Here is a 19,952-nt window from a genome sequence, read left to right as displayed (position 1 = left end):
CATAGTACTTACTATTTAGTTTGGATTTTTTATTTTGTTTTATTTTATTTACTTATTTTAGTAGAAATGGGGTTTTGCCATGTTGGTCAGGCTGATCTCCAACTCCTGACCTCAAGTGATCCACCCACCTCAGCTTCCCAAAGTGCTGGGATTACAGGTGTGAGCCACCCTGCCTGGCTTTTTTTTTTTTTTTTTTTTTTTTTTGAGACGGAGTCTCACTCTGTTACCCAGGTTGAGCGCAGTGGCACAATCTTGGCTCACTGCAACTTCCACCTCCTGGATTCAGGCGATTCTTCTGCCTTAGCCTCCCAAGTAGCTGGGACTACAGGCAATGTGCAACCACGCTAATTTTTTGTGTTTTTAGTAGAGACGGGGTTTCACAATCTTGGCCAGGCTGCTCTTGAACTCCTGACCTTATGATCCACCCACCTCGGCCTCCCAAAGTGCTGGGATTACAGGTGTGAGCCACCGTGCCTGGCGCGCCTGGCTTTTTTTTATATTTTTTTGAGACAGAGTTTTGCTCTTGTTGCCCAGGCTGGAGTGCAGTGCTGCAATCTGGCTCACTGCAACCTCCCCTTCCCAGGTTCAAGCGATTCTGCTGCCTCAGCCTCCCCAGTAGCTGGGATTACAGGCATGCACCACTAAGCCCAGCTAATTTTGTATTTTTAGATTTTTAGTAGAGATGGGGTTTCTCCACGTTGGTCAGGCTGGTCTCGAACTCTGGGTCTCAGGTGATCTGCCAGCCTTGACCTCCCAAAGTGCTGGGATTACAGGAGTGAACCACTGTGCCTGGCTCTTACTATTTAGTTTTAACCTACCACTTAAGAAGTTCTCACCAAATCAGAAAAAATGAGAATCAAAAAGGCAAGCAGAAGAAAGAAACTGGGAAGTTGGGCAGGAAGGCAGGGCTAAGGGGTCTCAGGAAGGGCAAAAGGAGGAGAAAGAAGAGGAAGGAGGAAAGGAAGAGGGAGGAAGATAAGTAAATGGGAGGAAAAGAGGAAAGGAATGGAGAAATATGAGAAGAGAGACTTAGAAAAGACTCATCTAAGACCTGTAGCTTCAGGTCAGTCAAATGGCTCAACAAGACACAGGCCTGAAGTATGTGGAGGCAAACTAGAGGAGACCATTGAACTCCTTGGTTCTTCCTGTGTTCAAGCTTCCCAATGTGCCAATATTATTTTGTTCAAACTGGCAGAACTTGGAGATCTCATGCATTCCAAGTTAAACATAAATACAAACATGCTGGGCATGGTGGCTCACGTCTCTAATCCCAGCACTTTGGGAGGCCGAGGTGGGCAGATCACCTGAGATCAGGAGTTCAAGACCAGGCTGGCCAACAGGGTGAAACCCCGTCTCTACTAAAAATGCAAAAACTTAGCCGGGAGTGGTGGCACACACTGTAGTCCCAGCTACTCGGGAAGCTGAGGCACAAGAATCGCTTGAACCCAGGAGGCATAGGTTACAGTGAGCCAAGATCGTGCACTCTAGCCTGGGAGACAGAGTAAGACTCTATCTCAAAATAAATAAATACAAACAATCCTCTCTAAGTAGTTCAGATACTGTTCCCAATCAAGTCTATACAACCTAGGGTGCTCAAGGAAGGCTCTACAAGTCAATGACCTTATTCCAAGTAATGTTTTAAGGGGATTTGAACAATATATGGGATACTGGGCAAGTCTTCTTCCCTTTGATACCATATAGAAATGGCCTCGCTATACAGAACTTGAGTTTTTCCCAAACTCCTCTTACAGTGTAAGTCACCTGGGAAGCTTATTAACAATTCATATTCCCAGGTTTCCACCCGGACAGTCTGACTGGAAAGGACTAAGGCATGGCTGGAATCTGTTTTTACAAGTGCCTTGGGCAAGGATTCACCATAAACTTGGAAAACATCCTTTCTATATTAAAGTTATCCTACTCACTATGAAATCCTACACTTATTTTTTTATAATGTCCTTTCTCTTATCTCAATGGAGTCATGTGGCTTCAAAGGAGTAGTCTGCTTGTTAGGGTACAACTACTCCTGTACATACTTTCTGGAGAGTATAAGCCGGGGTATGAATAGCTAAAGGGGAATCAGTTTCAAAACATTCAAGTCTCACACATACTCTTTCCTAAACTGAGCTAAGGACATGTCAGATTTCTGCCAGTTTACATTTTCCACCTCTCCTTGTATAACTGCCTTTAACTGCCCTTCACTTTACATAAAAGGGCCTGCCTCTCACACATCCCACATCTTAACATGGTGGTCTATGGTGTACTGCCTGGAGGTTTAAAACTTTCAGATTTTCTCAACTGGTGTTCCTCATCTGAACAGAGAGATATTTTCTCTGTTTTCCTAAGGGTGGTATACAACTAGTTCTAATCTCAATACACTAAGGTCAATCCATCACAGATCAAGAACGCCTTGGGCATTGTGGCTTCTTTCTCAGATCTCTGTTGAGAAAGCAAGTGAGCATAAAGCCAGTGCTGCTCAATGGAAATATACTAAGAGGGCAAGCCACATGTAATTTTTTTTTGAGATGGAGTCTCACACTGTCACCCAGGCTGGAGTGCAGTGGTACGACCCTGGCTCACTGCAACCTCTGCGTGCTGGGTTCAACAGATTCTCCTGCCTCACCCTCCCAAGTAGGTGGGATTATGAGCCACCATGCTCATCTAGTTTTTGTTTTTAGTAGAGACAGGGTTTCACCATGTTAACCAGGCTGGTCTCAAACTCCTGACCTCAGGTGATCCGCCTACCTTGGCCCCAAAATGCTGGGATTACAGGCATGAGCCGCTGCACCCAGCCAATTTTCGTATTTTTAGTAGTGACGGGGTTTCACCATGTTGGCCAGCCTGGTCTCAAATTCCTAAGCCACCGCGCACCACCAATTTTAAATTTTTTACTAACCATATAAGAGGGTTTGATTTTTAAGTGCCAGGCATGGTGGCTTACACCTGTAATCTCAGCACTTTCAAAGGCCAAGGCAGGAAGATTGCTTGAGGCCAGGAGATTGAGACAAACCTGGGCAACAAAGTGAAACCCTGTCTCTACAAAAAATAAATTAGCTAGGCATGGTGGCATGTGCCTGTAGTCCCAGCTACTGGAGAGGCTGAGGCAGGAGGATCACTTGAGCCCAGGAGGTAGAGAATGGAGTAAGCCACAATCACACCACTGCACTCCAGCCTAGGTAACAGAGTGAGACCCTGTCTGAAAAAACAAAAAATGTTTAAAATGTCAATTTAAATAATATAACTTATTTAACCCAATACTTTTTTTTTTTTTAACTTTAGGTTCTGGGGTACATGTGCAGACCATGCAGGATTGTTGCATAGGTACATACATGGCAAGGTGGTTTGCTGCCTCTAACCCCCCATCACCTATATCTGGCATTTCTCCCCACATTACCCCTCCCCACTCTCCCTTAATCCAATATCTTTTTGATTTTTTTTTTTAAACTGGGCTCAATAATCTTCCTGCCTCAGCCTCTGGAATAACTGGGACTACAAGCATGTGCCACCACTCTCAGACAATTTTTTAATTTTTTGTAGAGATGAGATCTCACTATGTTGCCAAGGCTGGTCTTGAACTCCTGAGTTCAAGGGATCCTCCCTCCTTGGCCTCCCAAAGCACTGGCATGATTACAGGGATGAGGCACTGCACTCAGCCTTAAAAAAACATTTCAACATGGAATCAATTTTTTTGTGTTTGAGACAGGGTCTTGCACTGTCGCCCAAGCTGGGGTGCAGTGGCCCGATCTCAGCTCACTGCAACCTCTGCCTCCTCGGTTCAAGCAATTCTCTTGCCTGGGTCTCCTGAGTAGCTGGGATTACAGGCACCCACCACCAAGACTGGCTAATTTTTTTTTTTTTTTTTTTTTTTCCCAGTAGAACAGGGTTTCACCATGTTGGCCAGGCTGGTCTCAAACTCCTGACCTCAAGTGATCCATCCGCCTCAGTCTCCCAAAGTGCTGGGATTATAGGCATGAGCCACCATGCCCAGCCACACTCAATATTTTTAAGTTGATGTGTGTTACATTCTTTGTACTATTTGAAATCCAGTGTTTACTTACACTTACAGCACATCTCGATTCAGACTAGTTACACTTCAAGTAGTCAATACCACCGTGCGGCTACTGGCTACCATACTGGACAGCAAAGGTCTAGGCCCTATTTAGCCCTAGGGACAATTACAGCATCCTCAGCTCCTGAGAGCAAATCCCAGTTACAACCACTAGAGGGGAAGATCCCTTAGTTCATCTGGCGACGAATCAACCTATTATATAATTTTCTATCTTACAATGAATACTAATATATTTATGTGAAGAAAGCTAAATATTTTTCCACAGAAATTAAGTTTGATAGCTGATTTGATAGGGAAGACCAGCTTTCCATTCTCTACATTGTTAGGGAATAATGAAAAGCTTGCTTTGTAGTTCCACAGTTTTGATGAAAATACATGGCGCGCACGTGTGTGTGTGTGTATGTGTGTGTGTGTGTGTGCATGTGTGTGTTTGAGATGAGTGTCACTACATTGCCTAGCCTGGTTTGGAACTCTTGGGCTCAAGCAATCCTCCCACTTCATCCTCCTGAGTAGCTGGGACAACAAACACGCACCAACGCACTCAGCCTTCACGTTTGTGTATCTTAAATATATCCACTGCACCTATTTAAAATTGTGAGAAAAAGATAAATACTGCTTTAAAACATGCTAGGGGATTCTCAGTTTGTCAGCTAAACACATAGAGAATGCACAATCAAGAATGTCTGAAGATCACTGCCAGCTACTTAATCATGGGCAGGCTCAGTCTAGAGACCCTGGGGGACTCTTCATGACACTGAATTGATCTGGAGAACGAGTGTTTGGCTCAGGAAGGAATCAGGGCTTGTTTCATTCTTGGTTATTCTAGAATAATTCCAAATTTTAAGTTTTCTAGTGACTGTGCATTCTTCCCTAAATCTATACCCTCTAACCTTGTCTCTTACCAATTAGCCACCTTAGTTTTTTATTTAGACTGTGAAAATTTCTAATCAATAATTACTCTCCAAGGAGCTCAATTTTACAAAATGTACCCATGCGTTTTAGCTCCAATGTTCCTTTGTAACCGTCTCCTTCAGAAGCCCATACCTCTTTACTACTTCTTTTCTTTCATGTCTGTCTCACTAAAACTCTATTTCCTGATTCCAGGTTCCATTAAGCTGACTTAAATGGAGATCATTTGAAAAAGCACAAGGAAAAGGCCTTGGTTTATCGTTTTCTCAAATAAGCTGAAGTATCTAGTCAACAGTTAACCAGTGCTTCAGGGAGCTCAGTTATGAACACACTTCCCAACTTACATTCACTTGGAGACGTGCATCAATTAAATTCAGCTTCATGAACATAACTTGTTTCCAGATCATTAGACAATTCAAAGTCAGTCACAAAAACAAAGAATTGAAGTATACAAGTTACAAAGAACCACAAAGGGCTACAGAAGAATATTCTGGCATTGCCCATTGCAGAGCCCACTTGAAAAACTCACCAGTAGGAGCTATGGAAGGGGGTCTGCCTCGTTTTCTTTTGGGTTCCCTCAAGTTTTCTTGTGGACTCTTCACAATGTCATTTTCAGGTTTCTTATCCACTTTGGCTTCTCCAGAATACTCCCTGTCGTTTTCTGAAATGTTTTCCTTATCTTCCTTCTCGTTCTTGGGAAGGCTTTTCTCTGACACTTTCCCCTTTTCAGAACAGATCAACTTTCCTTCTTTATCAGGCTGCTTGGGTCGCTTTTCTGTCTTTAAAGGTTTATCTTCTTTGTCTTTCTTCACATTCACTGTGGCTTTTCTCTGTTCTTTAAACCTCTCTCGTTTATCAGGAGATGATGAAAGACTTTTGTGATCTGTTTCTTTAGGCCTAGCATTACCCACAATATTCTAAAATGAGCAAAATAGTGATGAAACACTTTGTGATTACTTGCAAATACAAAATCAGGAGTTTCTTAGAAATGTATGAAGACAAACAAAGAAATTAAAAGAGGACATATGCCAGGTCACATATACAAAGCACCACTGAAAATATCCACCTGTACTGAGTTGAGAACCAATCCTTAAACTTAAAACAATTCAGTTCTTCCAGGGACAGAGCAATCTCCCTTATTATGATGAATAATTCACTAGAAAATAATTTTTTTTTTTTTTTTTTTTTTTGAGATGGAGTCTTGCTCTGTCACCAGGTTGGAGTGCAGTGGCACGATCTCAGCTCACTGCAAACTCCACCTCCCAGTTCAAGCAATTCCCCTGCCTCAGCCTCCAGAGTAGCTGGGACTATATGCGCGCCACTACTCCCTGCTAATTTTTTGTATTTTAGTAGAGACGGGGTTTCACCATGTTGGCCAAGATGGTCTTGATCTCCTGACCTTGTAATCCGCCCACCTCGGCCTCCCAAAGTGTTGGGATTACTACAGGCGTGAGCTACCACACAAGGCCAACTCTGGGTTTTTGTTTGTTTTTGTTTCTGAGACAAGGTCTCTCTCTCAGTTGCTCAGGCTGGAGTGCAGTGGCATAATCATGGCTGATGCAGCCTTGACTCCCAGGCCTAAGCGATCCTCCCACCTCAGCCTTCCAGGTAGCTGGGACCACAGGCATGTTTCACCATGTTCAGCTAAGTTTTTTACTGTTATTTTTTGTAGAGATAGGGTCTCCCTATGTTGCCAGGCTGGTCTCAAACTCCTGGGCTCAAGCAATCCTCCTGCCTCAGCCTCCTAAAGTACTTGGATTATAGGCATTAGCCACCATGCCTGGCCTTAAAATTCAGGAAAGCAATCTTTCTGGCAGAGGTGTTCTAAGAAAATGCCTTCATGCTCTGTCCTTACCTCCAGCATGACTATACTGACCCAGAGCTTTTCAGAGGCCTGGTTCAGTTTGCCAGCATATGCTGATGTCTTGTGTAGAGAAAAACCCAAAATAATAACTGGAAGCTGAATAGGAAATCTATAAAGGTTCTGGGTTTTTCCAACCCAGAACCAGGGTCTCTGCTTCCTCTACTAGGTAAGGCTGTGCTCAGTTCAACAGCCACCTACCGTGTTCCTGAGCTACTTGGGAGTTTTTGTGTATTGGTAGGAAATACTGTTTCTTAGTCACATTCTCCCTAAATTACATTATTTAAAATTCACACTAAAAGTCACAGGTCCTCTAATATGACTGTTTCATAATAAGGCCAGGTCTGAAAACTCAAGAGTCCAAAACTATAATTAAGTTTATTTGTGTACATATCTCTCTTCTAGGACCTCAAAAGAACAGAGACCACCATACTATGTTCATATGAGATCCCCAGCACCTAGCATACACTAGGCACATAGTTGCCACTGGAAGCAAGAAGGAGTACCTAAATACTCAATAAATAAAAGTTTAATTTGTTCTACTTGGAAAAATAATAAAAAAGGAAATATTTTTTCAAGTCCCCAAAATTATCCTGAAAGCAGTCAGGTTTGAGAACAGGCATTCTCTTTTTTTTTTTTTGAGACAGAGTTTCGCTCTTGTTACCCAGGCTGGAGTGCAATGGCGCAATATCGACTCACCGCAACCTCCGTCTCCTGGGTTCAGGCAATTCTCCTGCCTCAGCCTCCCAAGTAGCTGGGACTACAGGCGTGCGCCACAATGCCCAGCTAATTTTTGTATTTTTTAGTAGAGACGGGGTTTCACCTTGTTGACCAGGATGGTCTCGATCTCTTGACCTCATGATCCACCCGCCTCCGCCTCCCAAAGTGCTGGGATTATAGGCGTGAGCCACCACACCCAGCCCCGAGAATAGGCATTCTTGTTAATGGCCAGCAGAAATAGAAAGTGAAATAGCCCTTCTTACTGGGAGTTCGGGGAGGAGTTGGCAATTTGAGTCAAAACTAAAAAGGTTATACCTTTGAACTAGAATAAATTCCTAGAAATAAAATTAGCTAAGAGAATAATCAGACTTGTGTACCTGGATTTACAAATATCCTTAATGACCATTTGGGAATTGGTTACACAAAGTGCAGTTACATACATATTACAAAATACTACATAGCCATTAAAAATCATATTCTCAGAATATTAAGGAACTTGGGGAAATGTAGTTAAAAGAAAAGAGCAGTACTATATTAATGTACCACAACTCCAGTTTTGAAAAGAAATAGATACACAGACACACAGACACACACACAGACACACACGTTTAATAAAAACACAGAAAGATATACACCAAATTTTTAAGCCAAGTTATACACCAAAGCGTTAAGAACATGTATATCTGTTTGATGGAATTATAGTTTTTATTTATTTATGCCTTGTACTTTTCAAATTTTCTAGAGCAGACATGTATTACAACATCAAAAATATAAGTATTACTAATAGAGAGGCTATCCAAACATTTAGGGCAGCGCAGTCCTACAGAACAAAAAAAATCTCAATCTATTCTAACAGTAAGTAGAAAAACCTTTAAAACTGTCCATGACAGATAACTCTAGCCAAACCACTGTTCCCTCTTGGAAAATAAACCAAGTCCAGGAGCCATGCGCCTGTGTTTAAGGGCCTACTGGGCTAATGTTAGACACTCAGAGGCCACCGGGAAATGAGAAATGAAGCACGGCACCCAGAAATCCTCAGTGGGTAAGGCACCCACCTCCAAGCCAAAGCACTATAAGTGCTATCCATCAATTTACTGAGTAAAGCAGAGTGAACAGATAAACATTTGTTATCTGGAGCCCTGGACTTCCACTTGGGAAGGTTCTAGATATATTCTGCGAAATCTGGACAAGTTCATAATTCTGTCCTCTATATTAACTCGTTCCACAAACCTAATAAAAAAATTGCAAAATTTAAGGCCAAAACAATGTTTTAGAGTACTGTATGGCTCTTTACATGCCTGAGAGACAAGTGATCAAAGAAAAAGCATCATCAGGGCCCAAGCTTTATGTAATAATTTTGTTAATTTTCTGAAGGGGAAAACCAGCAAAAGGCAGAAACATTATTGAGGTTACCTCTAAAGGTACCATGTTTCAAAATCCTTTGAAGCAGCTAGGCATGGTGGCTCACACCTGTAATCTCAGCACTTTGGGAGGCTAAGGTGGGCAGATCACCTGAGGTCAGGAGTTCGAGACCAGCCTGGCCAACATGGTGAAACCCCCATCTCTACTGAAAATACAAAAATTAGCCAAGCATGGTGGCACATGCCAGTAGTCCCAGCTACTCAAGAGGCTGAAGGAGAATTGCTTGAACCTGGGAGGCGGAGGTTACAGTGAGCCTAGATCACACCACTGCACTCCATCCTAGGTGACAGAGCAAGACTCCATCTCAAAAAAAAAAAAATTCTTAGGTTGGGTGTGGTGGCTCATACCTGTAATCATAGCATTTTGGGAGGCCTAGGTGGGCAGATCACTTGAGGTCAGGAGTTCAAGACCAGCCTGGCCAATACGGTGAAACCCAGTCTACTAAAAATACAAAAATAAGCCAGGGTGGTGGCACACACCTGTAATCCCAGCTATTCAGGGGGCTGAGACTGGAGAATCGCTTGAACTTGGGAGGGGGAGTTTACAGTGAGCAGCGATCAGGCCACTGTACTGCAGTCTGGGCAACAGAGAAATACTCTGTTTCAAAAAAAGAAAAAAAAAATTACAAATATACATATAGAAGAATTCATTAAAAATCTCTGCTAAGTAGAATCGTTTAATTATCACAAAGAAACAACAGAGGGCCAGGTGCAGTGGCTTACACCTGTAATCCTAGCATTTTGGGAGGCTGAGGTGGGCGGATTGCCTGAGCTCAAGGGTTTGAGACCAGCCTGGACAACATGGTGAAACCCTGTCTCTACTAAAATACAAAAAATGAACCGGGCATGGTGGCCCACACCTGTAGTCTCAGCTACCTAGGAGGCTGAGCCGGAGAATCATTTGAACCAGGGAGGCAGGGAAGTTGCAGTGGGCCAAGATTGCACCACTGCACTCCAGTCTGGGCAACAGAACAAGACTCTGTCTCAAAAAAAACAAAAAACAAAAAAACAAAGACACAACAGGTTATATAGCATCACCAAATACTGTCATATCAACTGCCACCCAAGGAGCTGAGTAACCAGTTATGATGTCTCAGTGACAAAATCTTTTACTAAATTGCTAAATTAGCTGTCTCAACTGGTGAAATTAGTAATAATAAGGATTTTTTAAAACACCAATATCCAAATTTTGATCTCTATTTTCCCCTCAACTATTATAAAACATAAACACAAAAAAGACAAAAGGGGAAAAATCATGAAGTAAGCAACACTTCTAGATGGCCTATCTAGTTTGCATAGATATCTATGTAAACCATATTTCCAGTATCAAAACTGAGGCTCCTTGCTCAGGCAAATAAATGCATGGTGACTAGAATAACAGGATACCAAATTCTCAAACCAGTCACATCTAACACAAGTGGCTGCTAAATCTGTGCCAAATGGTAGCTCTGTAAACTGCCAAGACACGGTCCTAAGCTAAAAGACAGACCTAGATGGAGAGAAAACATACTGGAGATTTGTCTCCTTAAGAAATTCGGTTAAGTTCCCTGTGATGGCTAACGTGTGTGTGTGTGTGTGTGTGTGTGTGTGTGTGTGTGTGCGCGTGGTGGGGGGCTGGTGGGCAGGGCACAGAGAGAAGAAAAGAATAACCAGACACTGTTGAGAAAAGATGAAGAAAACAGAATATAGGCAATGGTATCCAAGTATCTGGCACTTTTGAAAAAAAATCTCTATTATAAAGGAAACAGCAGCCAGGCACGGTGGGGATCACCTGAGGTCAGGAGTTCGAGACCAGCCTGACCAATATGATCAAATCCCAATCTCTACTAAAAATACAAAAAAATTAGCCGGGCCTGGCAGTGCATGCCTATAATCCCAGCAACTCAGGAGGCTGAGACAAAAGAATTGCTTGAACCCAGAAGGCAGAGGATTACACTCCAGCCTGGGTGACAGAGTGGGACTCTGTCTCTAAACAAATAAATAAATAAATAGGAAACAGCAAAGAGACAAATATTTACAACTTCTGAAAACTTGTGTATTATTTTCTCACCAGAAAATAATTGTGTCAGATGAAGAAAATAAACAGTTGCCATCATAAATGTAATGTCTTTATTTGAGGAAACAAAAATACAATGTTAACATTATTCATAATACAAAGCACAAAACCACATTTCTCACCTGATCTTTGGAAAAAGCTTTGACATGAATATGTTTGACAGTCTGAACTACTCCATCATAAAATTTCACAGTGTAAGTACCTAAAATTCAAGAAGATATCATGATTTTAACTCAGTTTCATGAAAGTGGTAACTTTTCAAAGTATAAACACAAGGTATCTCCAACCACATAATAAGCTTATAGGAGTTTAAAACTGTTTAAGAATCATATTCGATCTTACTTATGTCCAAGATAACAGTATGCTTGCCTTTATTTCTTAAGATTACATAATTTTCAATCTACATAAATCAAAATCCATCAAAAAAACTCCCATTTTTAGAGATGCTTCATTAAGAAAAAAAAAATTGCACTGAATTTTTTGTCAAGAACAATTAAGAATGTGAGGAAAGCCTGGGTGCAGTGGCTCAAGCCTGTAATCCCCAAACTTTGGGAGGCCGAGGCGGGCGGACGATGAGGTCAGCAGATCAAGACCATCCTGGCTAACATGGTGAAACCCCGTCTCTACTGAAAATACAAAAAAAAATTAGCCAGGCATGGTGGCTTGTGCCTGTAGTCCCAGCTACTCAGGAGGCTGAGGCTGGGGAATCGCTTGAATCCGGGAGATGAAGGTTGCGGTGAGCTGAGATTGTACCACTGCACTCTAGCCTGGCGAAAGAGCAAGACTCCGTCTCAAACAAACAAAAAGAATATGAGGAACATGCTGACTTATTCCCTTGGTGAATTTTTTACTTTTATAATTTAATCTTTATGTTCTGGGCTTAGAGCCGTAGTAGCTCTTAAGCTTTAAAAGGAAGATCATGGCTCTCTGTCTTTTAGAGAGAGGGACTCCATCCAAAAAAAAATCATTCCAATAAATGTATTGTGTTTCTAGAGATGTGCTCTATCTCCACATCTCAAAATCTATTTGAATTATCTTCATGATACAATGTTTAAAATAGAGACTTGGCCAAAACACAAAATGCTACATTGTTAGTTTTTTCCTGCTACATTGTTAATTTTTTCCCCATTAGGAAAGAAAGTATTCAATAAAGATCCCTCCCTGCTAAAAAACCTTAAGCTGTAAACTCAACTAACCTTATCTTCCCAAATAAGATGTCCAACTACAGAAGTTCTCATTAGTTGCACCCGAACAACACTTTCAAATTTTGCATCTTAGAACCAAGTCATGCCCCACCCATTTTTGCCCCAGGGATTTAAAATAATAATCACAGTTAATCTTGTCAAGATTCAGTAATGGTAAACAGGCTTTTCCCTTTTTAGGACCAATTCCCCCAACCCCTACAAAAAAACCCTGAGGGCTGGGAGCAACAAAGTTAAGATCTGGTTCCCTTCTTCTTGCACATTCTCTCCCTAAACCCCTTCACCACCAGTGGCCTAGTCAATAGCTAATCACCGGTAACAAATGAAGTCCAAAAGTACTCAAAGTTCAACACAATCAGAGCCCAATAATTTTCCAAACCGTATTTCTCATTACCAGCATCCAACACCCACCAACTCAAAGTGAGAAGCAACCCATTGAAACTGCCAGCGACACTTCTATCTCCACATCTGTATTAAAGTGTTTTCCTTCAGGGAATGTGCCACTCACTGATCTTTAAGTCTCAGGCTCAAATACCCACAACAGTTCTATAAAAGCTTCCTGGCTTTTCAGCTACTAATGATTACCCTCTGTTCTGAACTCCTTAGACTCACTTGGCACCAGGCTAAAGAGCTTCACACTTAAGTCTACCTTCATATAAGTACAGATCGCAACTCAAAGAGGCCACAGACCACATCTTATACCACTTTCTTCCACAAACAGTACCTGCCTTAGAGCAGACCAATGCTTCTCAAAGTGTGGTCCCAGACCAGCAGCATGAGCAACTCCTGGGAACTCACCAGAAACGCAAGTTGGCAGACCCACCTCAGATATACTGAATCAGCAAGTGGGAACAGGACACTGAAATGTGTGGTTTAACAACTCCTCCAGGTGATTCTAATGTTCACCAAATTCCAAGAACGACTGCCACAGACAATTAGTAATTACCTACTGACCTTTATTCCTGGCAATTACAAAATTATTTGTCACAGGTGTCATCAATACATAAAGAAACTAGCTAGCAAGACATAGAAAGACACACTTCGATGTTCTCACTTATTTGTAGGAGCTAAAATTAAAACAATTGAACTCATGGAGACAGAGAGTAGAAGGATGGCTACCAGAGGCTAGGAAGGGTAGTAGGCAGGAGTAGGGGAAAGTGTCAACAGTTAAGGGGTACAAAAAAGTTAGAAAGAATGAATAAGACCTAGTATTTGCTAGCACAACAGAATGATTATGTCAAAAATAATTGTACATTTTAAAATAACTTGGCCAGGCACGGTGGCTCATGCCTGTAATCTCAGCACTTTGGGAGGCCAAGGTAGGTGGATCACTTGGGGTCTGGAGTTGGAGACCAGCCTGGCCGACATGGTGAAACCCTGTCTCTACTGAAAATATGCAAAAAAAACATTAGCCAGGTGTGCTGGTGGACACATGTAATCACAGCTACTCAGGAGGTTGAGACAGGAGAATCGCCTGAACCCAGGAGGTGGAGATTGCAGTGAGCTGAAATCATGCCACTGCACTCCAGCCTGGGGGAGAGAGGGAAATTCTGTCTTAAAAAAATATAAATAAAATAACTAAGCATAACTGGATTGTTCATAATAAAGGATAAATACTTGGAGTGATATATACCCCCATTTACCCTGATATGATTATTACACATTACATACCTGTATCAAAATATCTCATGTAACTCATAAATATACACACCTACTTATGTACCCACAAAAAATTAAAAATGTAGAAAAAAGAAACTGGCTAGCAAACAAGATATAAGGATATATAGTTATGCCTGTTTGGGTTAAAACATCAGCAATTAGATGAACAGGCTATGATAAAAGAAACTTACAGATAAGAGGATAAACAATTATCTGTCTACACAGGCAGCTCAGCAATGACTTATTATAACAAAGGTCTGGTTCCTGTTTTTCCCTGCCTATATTGTGTGGGTGTTGGCAAGCAAAGGAGTTAAGATAAACAATGCTATGGAATTCTAAACAGACCTTTCTCAAGCAATCATGGTGTAGCTCTGGCCAGTCTGGGGATGGAGGTCGGGGGATGGGAGTTGTAAGACTCCAGTTATCTTGAAATCTTAAATTATTAGGTGTACCTACAAGCCACCCAAGATTATATTTCCAACTACTTTATCAACAAAGTTAGTTCAGTATCAGTTACATCAAAATGAAAACTATCATTTTTACTGTCATTTCCAACATCAAAAAGGCAATATTAAGTAATGTTACCTAACAGTCCAACATTTTCAGCTATTTGGGGTTAATTTTGAAGCTTACTCCTAATGGCAGATTCCAGAAGGACTTACATAAAAGGAACCTTAGTTCCACAATTAAGTCTGAGACAGCTATCATTGGAATCCAAGCCTGTCTACTGACCTGAGACCAATTTTTTCCCACCACCCCACACTGCCTACTGCTCAAGCTCCTCAGCCTAATTCCAAACCACAGACCCAAAGCAGCACCGGCCACTCTGAAATGGCCCAAACTATGGCCAAACGTGCTAAGGGACGACCATCTTTAGATACATCTCAGTCTTGATCCTTTTAACTTCCAAGGAACTACAAATCTTGAAACTTTCTCCTTTAATCATGCTAAACACAGCCTAACTTGGGTTTCAATAAATCAGAGAGAATAATGGACAACAGAGAAGCCCAAATTTTACTTTAATGGTTTCATGTATATTACTAAAAGATTGTCTTCCCATGGAATCCTCCTGTAGGTGGCTAATAATAGAGTTCTCCTGTGGCCACAAACACTACCTAACAAACAACATGTAAATGAAAGAACTCAAAATAAATGTATCCTCCTGTATCTCCTCTTACGTGACACAAGGGCTACCTGCCTCAGACTCTCTCTTTTTTTTTTTTTTTTTTTCAGACTCTCTTAAGTAGCTTTTGTCCTTAGACTTTGAGATGAAACAATGCTTCCTGGTCTTGCCTCTCTGAGGGTTAAGGACTCAGCATCGCAGACAATCTCATAGCAGTCAGTAATAGAAGGGTTCTAAGAACAAAACTAGAGATGCATAACAAGTTCATATTCTCCAGGACCAACGACATAGGGATAATACATTGGTGATTTTGGATTGGACAGATTTCTGTTGCTCATGAAATCTACCACAACTAATACTCCAGGGCCTCTTTTTTTTTTTTAGAAACAAGATCTTTATCACCCAGCCTGGAGTGCAGTGGTGATCCTAGCTCACTGCAGCCTCAAACTCCTGGCCTCAAGCAATCCTACTGTTTCTGCCTCACAAGTGGCTGGGACTATAGGCATGCACCAACATGTCCAACCAACTTTTTTTTTTTTTAATTTTTTGTAGAGATAGTGGGGCATGGGGGTCTATGCTACCCAGGCTGGTCTCGAACTCCTGGCCTCAAACAATCCTGCCACCTCGGCTTCCTAAAGCACTGGAATTACAGATGTGAGCCATCGTGCCCAGCATCCAGGGCTTCTTTTGTATCTCATTCACTCTTCAGAAGTCAGATTATTCCAGAATGCCACAGATGGAAAACGGAGGGTTTCCAAACATCTTTTCTCAGACTGAAAGTAGTGAGTTATCTCAATTGATTGTTCATAGTCAGTTACAGATCGAACTTCTTGTTATACTCTTTCCCTCCTTCTCACGACTGCTTTTGACTAGTTGTTTTTTTTTTTTTTTGAAACAGAGTTTCACTCTTGTTGTTCAGGCTGGAGTGCAATGGAGCGATCTCGGCTCACCACAACCTCCACCTCCCGATTTCAAGCAATTCTCCTGCCTCAGCCTCCTGAGTAGCTGAGAGTACAGGCATGCACCACTATGCCTGGCTAATTTTGTTTTTTTAGTAGAGATAGAGTTTCTCCATGTTGGTCAGGCTGGTCTCAAACTCCTGACCTCAGGTGATCAGCCCACCTCTGCCTCCTCCCAAAATGCTGGGATTACAGGTGTGAGACATTTTTAAAAAGCTAGCCTTTGGAAAAAAAAAAAAAAAGCCAGGCCAAGCATGGTGGCTCACGCCTATAATCCCAGCAATTTGGGAAGGCAAGGTGTGTGGATCACAAGGTCAGGAGTTCAAGACCAGCCTGACCAACATGGTGAAACCGTGTCCCTACAAAAATACAAAAATTAGCTGAGCATGGTGGCGGGTGCTTGTAATCCCAGTTACTTGGAAGGCTGAGGCAGGAGAATTGCCTGAACCCAGGAAACAGAGGTTGCAGTGAGCCGAGATCATACCACTGCACTCCAGCCTAGGTGACAGTGCAAGACTCCATCTCAAAAAAAAAAAAAAGTTTTTCTGAAGTCCTTAGGCTTCCACAGATTGAGGGGTGGAGATGTGCACATGTCTGCAGCCAACACCTTTCCCTCCCCCTAAGTATTTTCTTCTTAGCAATTTTACATATTGGGTTTAGGTTCTGTGGCCAATACAACGCTCATCTATTCCCATTCCCGCTTTGACTTCTAACTGTTCAAAAGAGTCCAGAGCAAAGGCAGTGAATTGCTCATAATCACTGAGCAGGAACTGGGACCAGAACCTGTCTCTCAATCATGGTTCTCAAGACAACACCAAGCTCCAGAAAGTACAGACCACTACATTCACTCTCACATTCCATCAGTGAACACCTGGACCTAACTGACAACACCTGCCCTCTTAGGAAAACCCTGCTCCAAAGAGGCAGCCTGGTACTGTGGGAACAACAGTCCAGGGACTCTAGAGAACCACAGACCTCCATGCAGATCTCAGCAATACCATCCAAGCGCTTTATAACCTCAAGCAGTTTCCACCTGTCAGCTTAGTTCCTCATCTGCAAAATAAGAATGGAGTTAATGGCAATAACCTTTCCAAGTCTGTGTAAAGACTAAATGTGATAAGAAATGGAAATAACCTGGCACAGGGCCTATCACAGACCAAGGGATCAATACCACCAAGTCACCCTAAAAGGGAAGCACAGCACACTGACTTTTTTTTTTTTTGGAGACAGAGTTTTGCTCTGTCGCCCAGGCTAGAGTGCAGTGTAGCACAATCTTGGCTCACTGTAACCTCTGCCTCCTGAGTTCAAGTGATTCTCCTGCTTCAGCCTCCCAAATAGCTAGGACTACAGGCCAGCTACACCATGCCCGGCTAATTTTTGTATTTTTAGTAGAAACTGGGAGCCAGGCACAGAGGCTCACGCCTGTAATCCCAACACTTTGGGAGGCTGAGGCAGGCAGATCACCAGGTCAGGAGTTCAACACCAGGCTGGCCAACATGGTGAAACCCCAACTCTACTAAAAATACAAACATTATTAGCCGGGTGTGGTGGCACACACCTGTAGTCTATAGTCCTAGCTACTCGGGAGGCTAGGTTGAGGCAGGAGAATCCCGTGTATCTGAGAGGCAGAGGTTGCAGTGAGCTGAGATCGTGTCACTGCACTCCAGCCTAGGCAACAGAGTGAGACTTCGTTTCTAAAAAAAAAAAAAAAAAAAAAAAAAGAAAAGAAAGAAAAGAAACTGGTTCTGGTTTCACCATAGTGGAACTCCTGACCTCAGGTGATCTGCCACCTCGGCCCCCCAAAGTGCTGGGATTACAGGCATGAGCCATTGCACCTGGCCAGACATTGACATCTTTAAAGGCTATCTGGGCCAAAAAAAAAAAAAGTAGGGGGGAAGCACAATCCCTCTTCCCCCTGTAGAAGGAAATAGCCAAGCTAAAGCTAATACCTGCATGTGTAGGCCTCAGTCTTCCTTATTTCTTTCTACAAAGCTGTTCATGTAGTATCAACCTCCCCACATTTCAAATGTAGAATCAATTACAGCATGAAGAAAACAAAAAATAAGAACTGTTTTAGCCAGAGACTCTAGAAACAAGACCATTTCCACAGCATCTCCTGTTGCAAATGCAGACAGACTTCAGTCACCGGCCCAGAGTCACAGTTCAGAGACTGAACTGGCGGGGTAGGTAAGCAATATGACTCAAAAATATGCATAGTTTTTAGGAAGAAGGAGCTGATTTACCTGCTTATTCAAGTTAAAGAACCACAGATCAACAGAAAGAAACAATTCCCCATTTTGTCATAAATGCTAATCTACAAAGTAGTTTCCTCAAAGAAAATAACTTACAGAGCAGAGTGGTCCAATAATGGGGGGAGAAAGCCCCATTAGTGGACAGACAACTGGATCTGCTATCCCTGGTATAAAAAAAAGGGAGCTTCAGAAGGCTGAGCCAGGTGAATCACTTGAGGTTAGGAGTTCGAGACCAGCCTGGCCAATATGGTGAAACTTCATCTCTACTAAAAATACAAAAATTAAAGCAGCAGCTGCATTGCCACAGTTCTATCTTCACCTTCACGATGTTTCACTTGGTCAAAAACGCACTAAGTCATCTCCAAGTTCGAAGCATTCAGCAAACAATGGCAAGGCAGAGCCACCAAAAACATACACCTGATTTTTTTGACAAATATGGTTATGCTGTATTAGCTAGTGAAGCCACTTTCTGTATTGCTATATGGACATATATAGCAACACAAATCAGAATAGAATGGAACCTGTCCTCTGTTGGCAGAGTCACCCCAAAGAAATGGAGAGATCAGTAATCATCTCAGCTGGTATAATAATGAATTGTTCAAAAAACAGCTAATAATTGATGCCAAGTTAAAGTACTATGTACCCATTAAGATATAGCATTAATGAAGAAATAAAATACATTTGAAACTTAAAAAAAAAAACAACAAAAATTAGCCAGGTGTGGTGCCTAGTCCCAGCTGCTCAGGAAGCTGAGGCAGGAGAATCGCTTGAACTTGGGAGGCAGAGGTTGCAGTGAGCAGAGATCTCACCACTGCACTCCAACCTGGGCAACAGAGCAAGACTCTGCCTCAAAAAAAAAAAAAAAAAAAAAAAAGGGAGGGGAAAGCTAAGCCCCAACAAAGAGGTGAAGTCAGTTCACCAGAGATGGCTTCCAAACAAAGATTCCCTGAAAGTAGAAACCCATCTTTTACTGTCTTTTACAACAACATAGACTGAGGGTTTAACATAACTACTAACTGCTGCTGCATTCACACTAAATAATGCTTAATCTCCACTGCTGAAGAACCATTCCAGGTGAGAAGAGCTAAATAATATGGCATTACCTGCCCTATTTTCCAAGTGCCAACAGACTCCTTTAAGAAACTAAAGTTGTTATTTAGTTCTGATTCAATCATGCCAGACTCCTCAGTGTCAGCAGCTGCCACTTCTACACTCTGGCTAGAATCCCCACCCACCAGCCTGCTCTACACTCAGCCTCAGCAAAATATCCAAGAAGATTAAGAGTGGCAAGAAAATCAGACCAAGCCTTCTAAAGATGAATCTACAAGATATGACTTCACTATATCCCCTGCCTCCTCCTGGCAGCACCAACAAGACATGAGTGACATTTACAGGAAATAAAGGGGGTGCCTTGCCAGCAGAACTGCTCCTCACAGTGCCGTTAAGCTGGTGGCCACTGCTACAGAAAAACCTAAGGCACTGCAGAAAATACCAGGGAAAGAGTGAAAAGAGAGACTAGCATTGTCGCTACCACTCCCACAAGTACTACGCTGAATCATGACAAAGCAGAAACTGACCATCAGCTCTAATTCAAACTTAACCTTTTCTTTTTTCTTGAGATGGAGTCCTTCTCTGTCGCCCAGGCTGGAGTGCAGTGGCATGATCTCAGCTCACAGCAACCTCTGCGCCCCAGGTTCAAGCGATTCTCCTGCCTCTGCCTCCTC

At 42.3% G+C, this 19,952-nt stretch overlaps 2 protein-coding genes across 4 annotated transcripts in view; one reads left to right on the top strand and one right to left on the bottom strand.

Moving 5' to 3' along the window:
• The window catches only part of PHF20 (PHD finger protein 20), a 168,612-nt gene that overhangs the window by 74,266 nt on the left and 74,394 nt on the right, over positions 1-19,952 (bottom strand). For all 3 annotated transcript variants that reach the window (XM_021665827.2, XM_021665829.2, XM_064382354.1), the window contains exons 5-6: positions 11,156-11,235; positions 5,505-5,892 (exon numbers count right to left, since the gene is read on the bottom strand). In XM_021665827.2, coding sequence (XP_021521502.2) covers positions 5,505-5,892; positions 11,156-11,235 — 468 coding nt within the window. The remainder of the gene's footprint in view (positions 1-5,504; positions 5,893-11,155; positions 11,236-19,952) is intronic.
• On the top strand, positions 18,539-18,797 carry LOC110567178 (cytochrome c oxidase subunit 7B, mitochondrial-like). The gene has a single exon (XM_064382178.1). It carries the CDS (start codon positions 18,555-18,557, stop codon positions 18,795-18,797), a length of 243 nt encoding a protein of 80 aa, XP_064238248.1. The 5' UTR covers positions 18,539-18,554.

Source organism: Aotus nancymaae, unplaced genomic scaffold, assembly GCF_030222135.1.
Source record: "Aotus nancymaae isolate 86718 unplaced genomic scaffold, 86718_ANA_hifiasm-v0.15.2.pri h1tg000029l, whole genome shotgun sequence".
Classification (NCBI taxonomy): domain Eukaryota; kingdom Metazoa; phylum Chordata; class Mammalia; order Primates; family Aotidae; genus Aotus; species Aotus nancymaae.
The sequence above is the reverse complement of the archived record's forward strand: the minus strand, read 5'-3'. Positions and strand labels throughout refer to the sequence as shown.

Bases quoted from the DNA above. Each gene is read 5' to 3' on its own strand.
- LOC110567178 (XM_064382178.1), top strand. From the start codon at position 18,555: ATGTTTCACTTGGTCAAAAACGCACTAAGTCATCTCCAAGTTCGAAGC.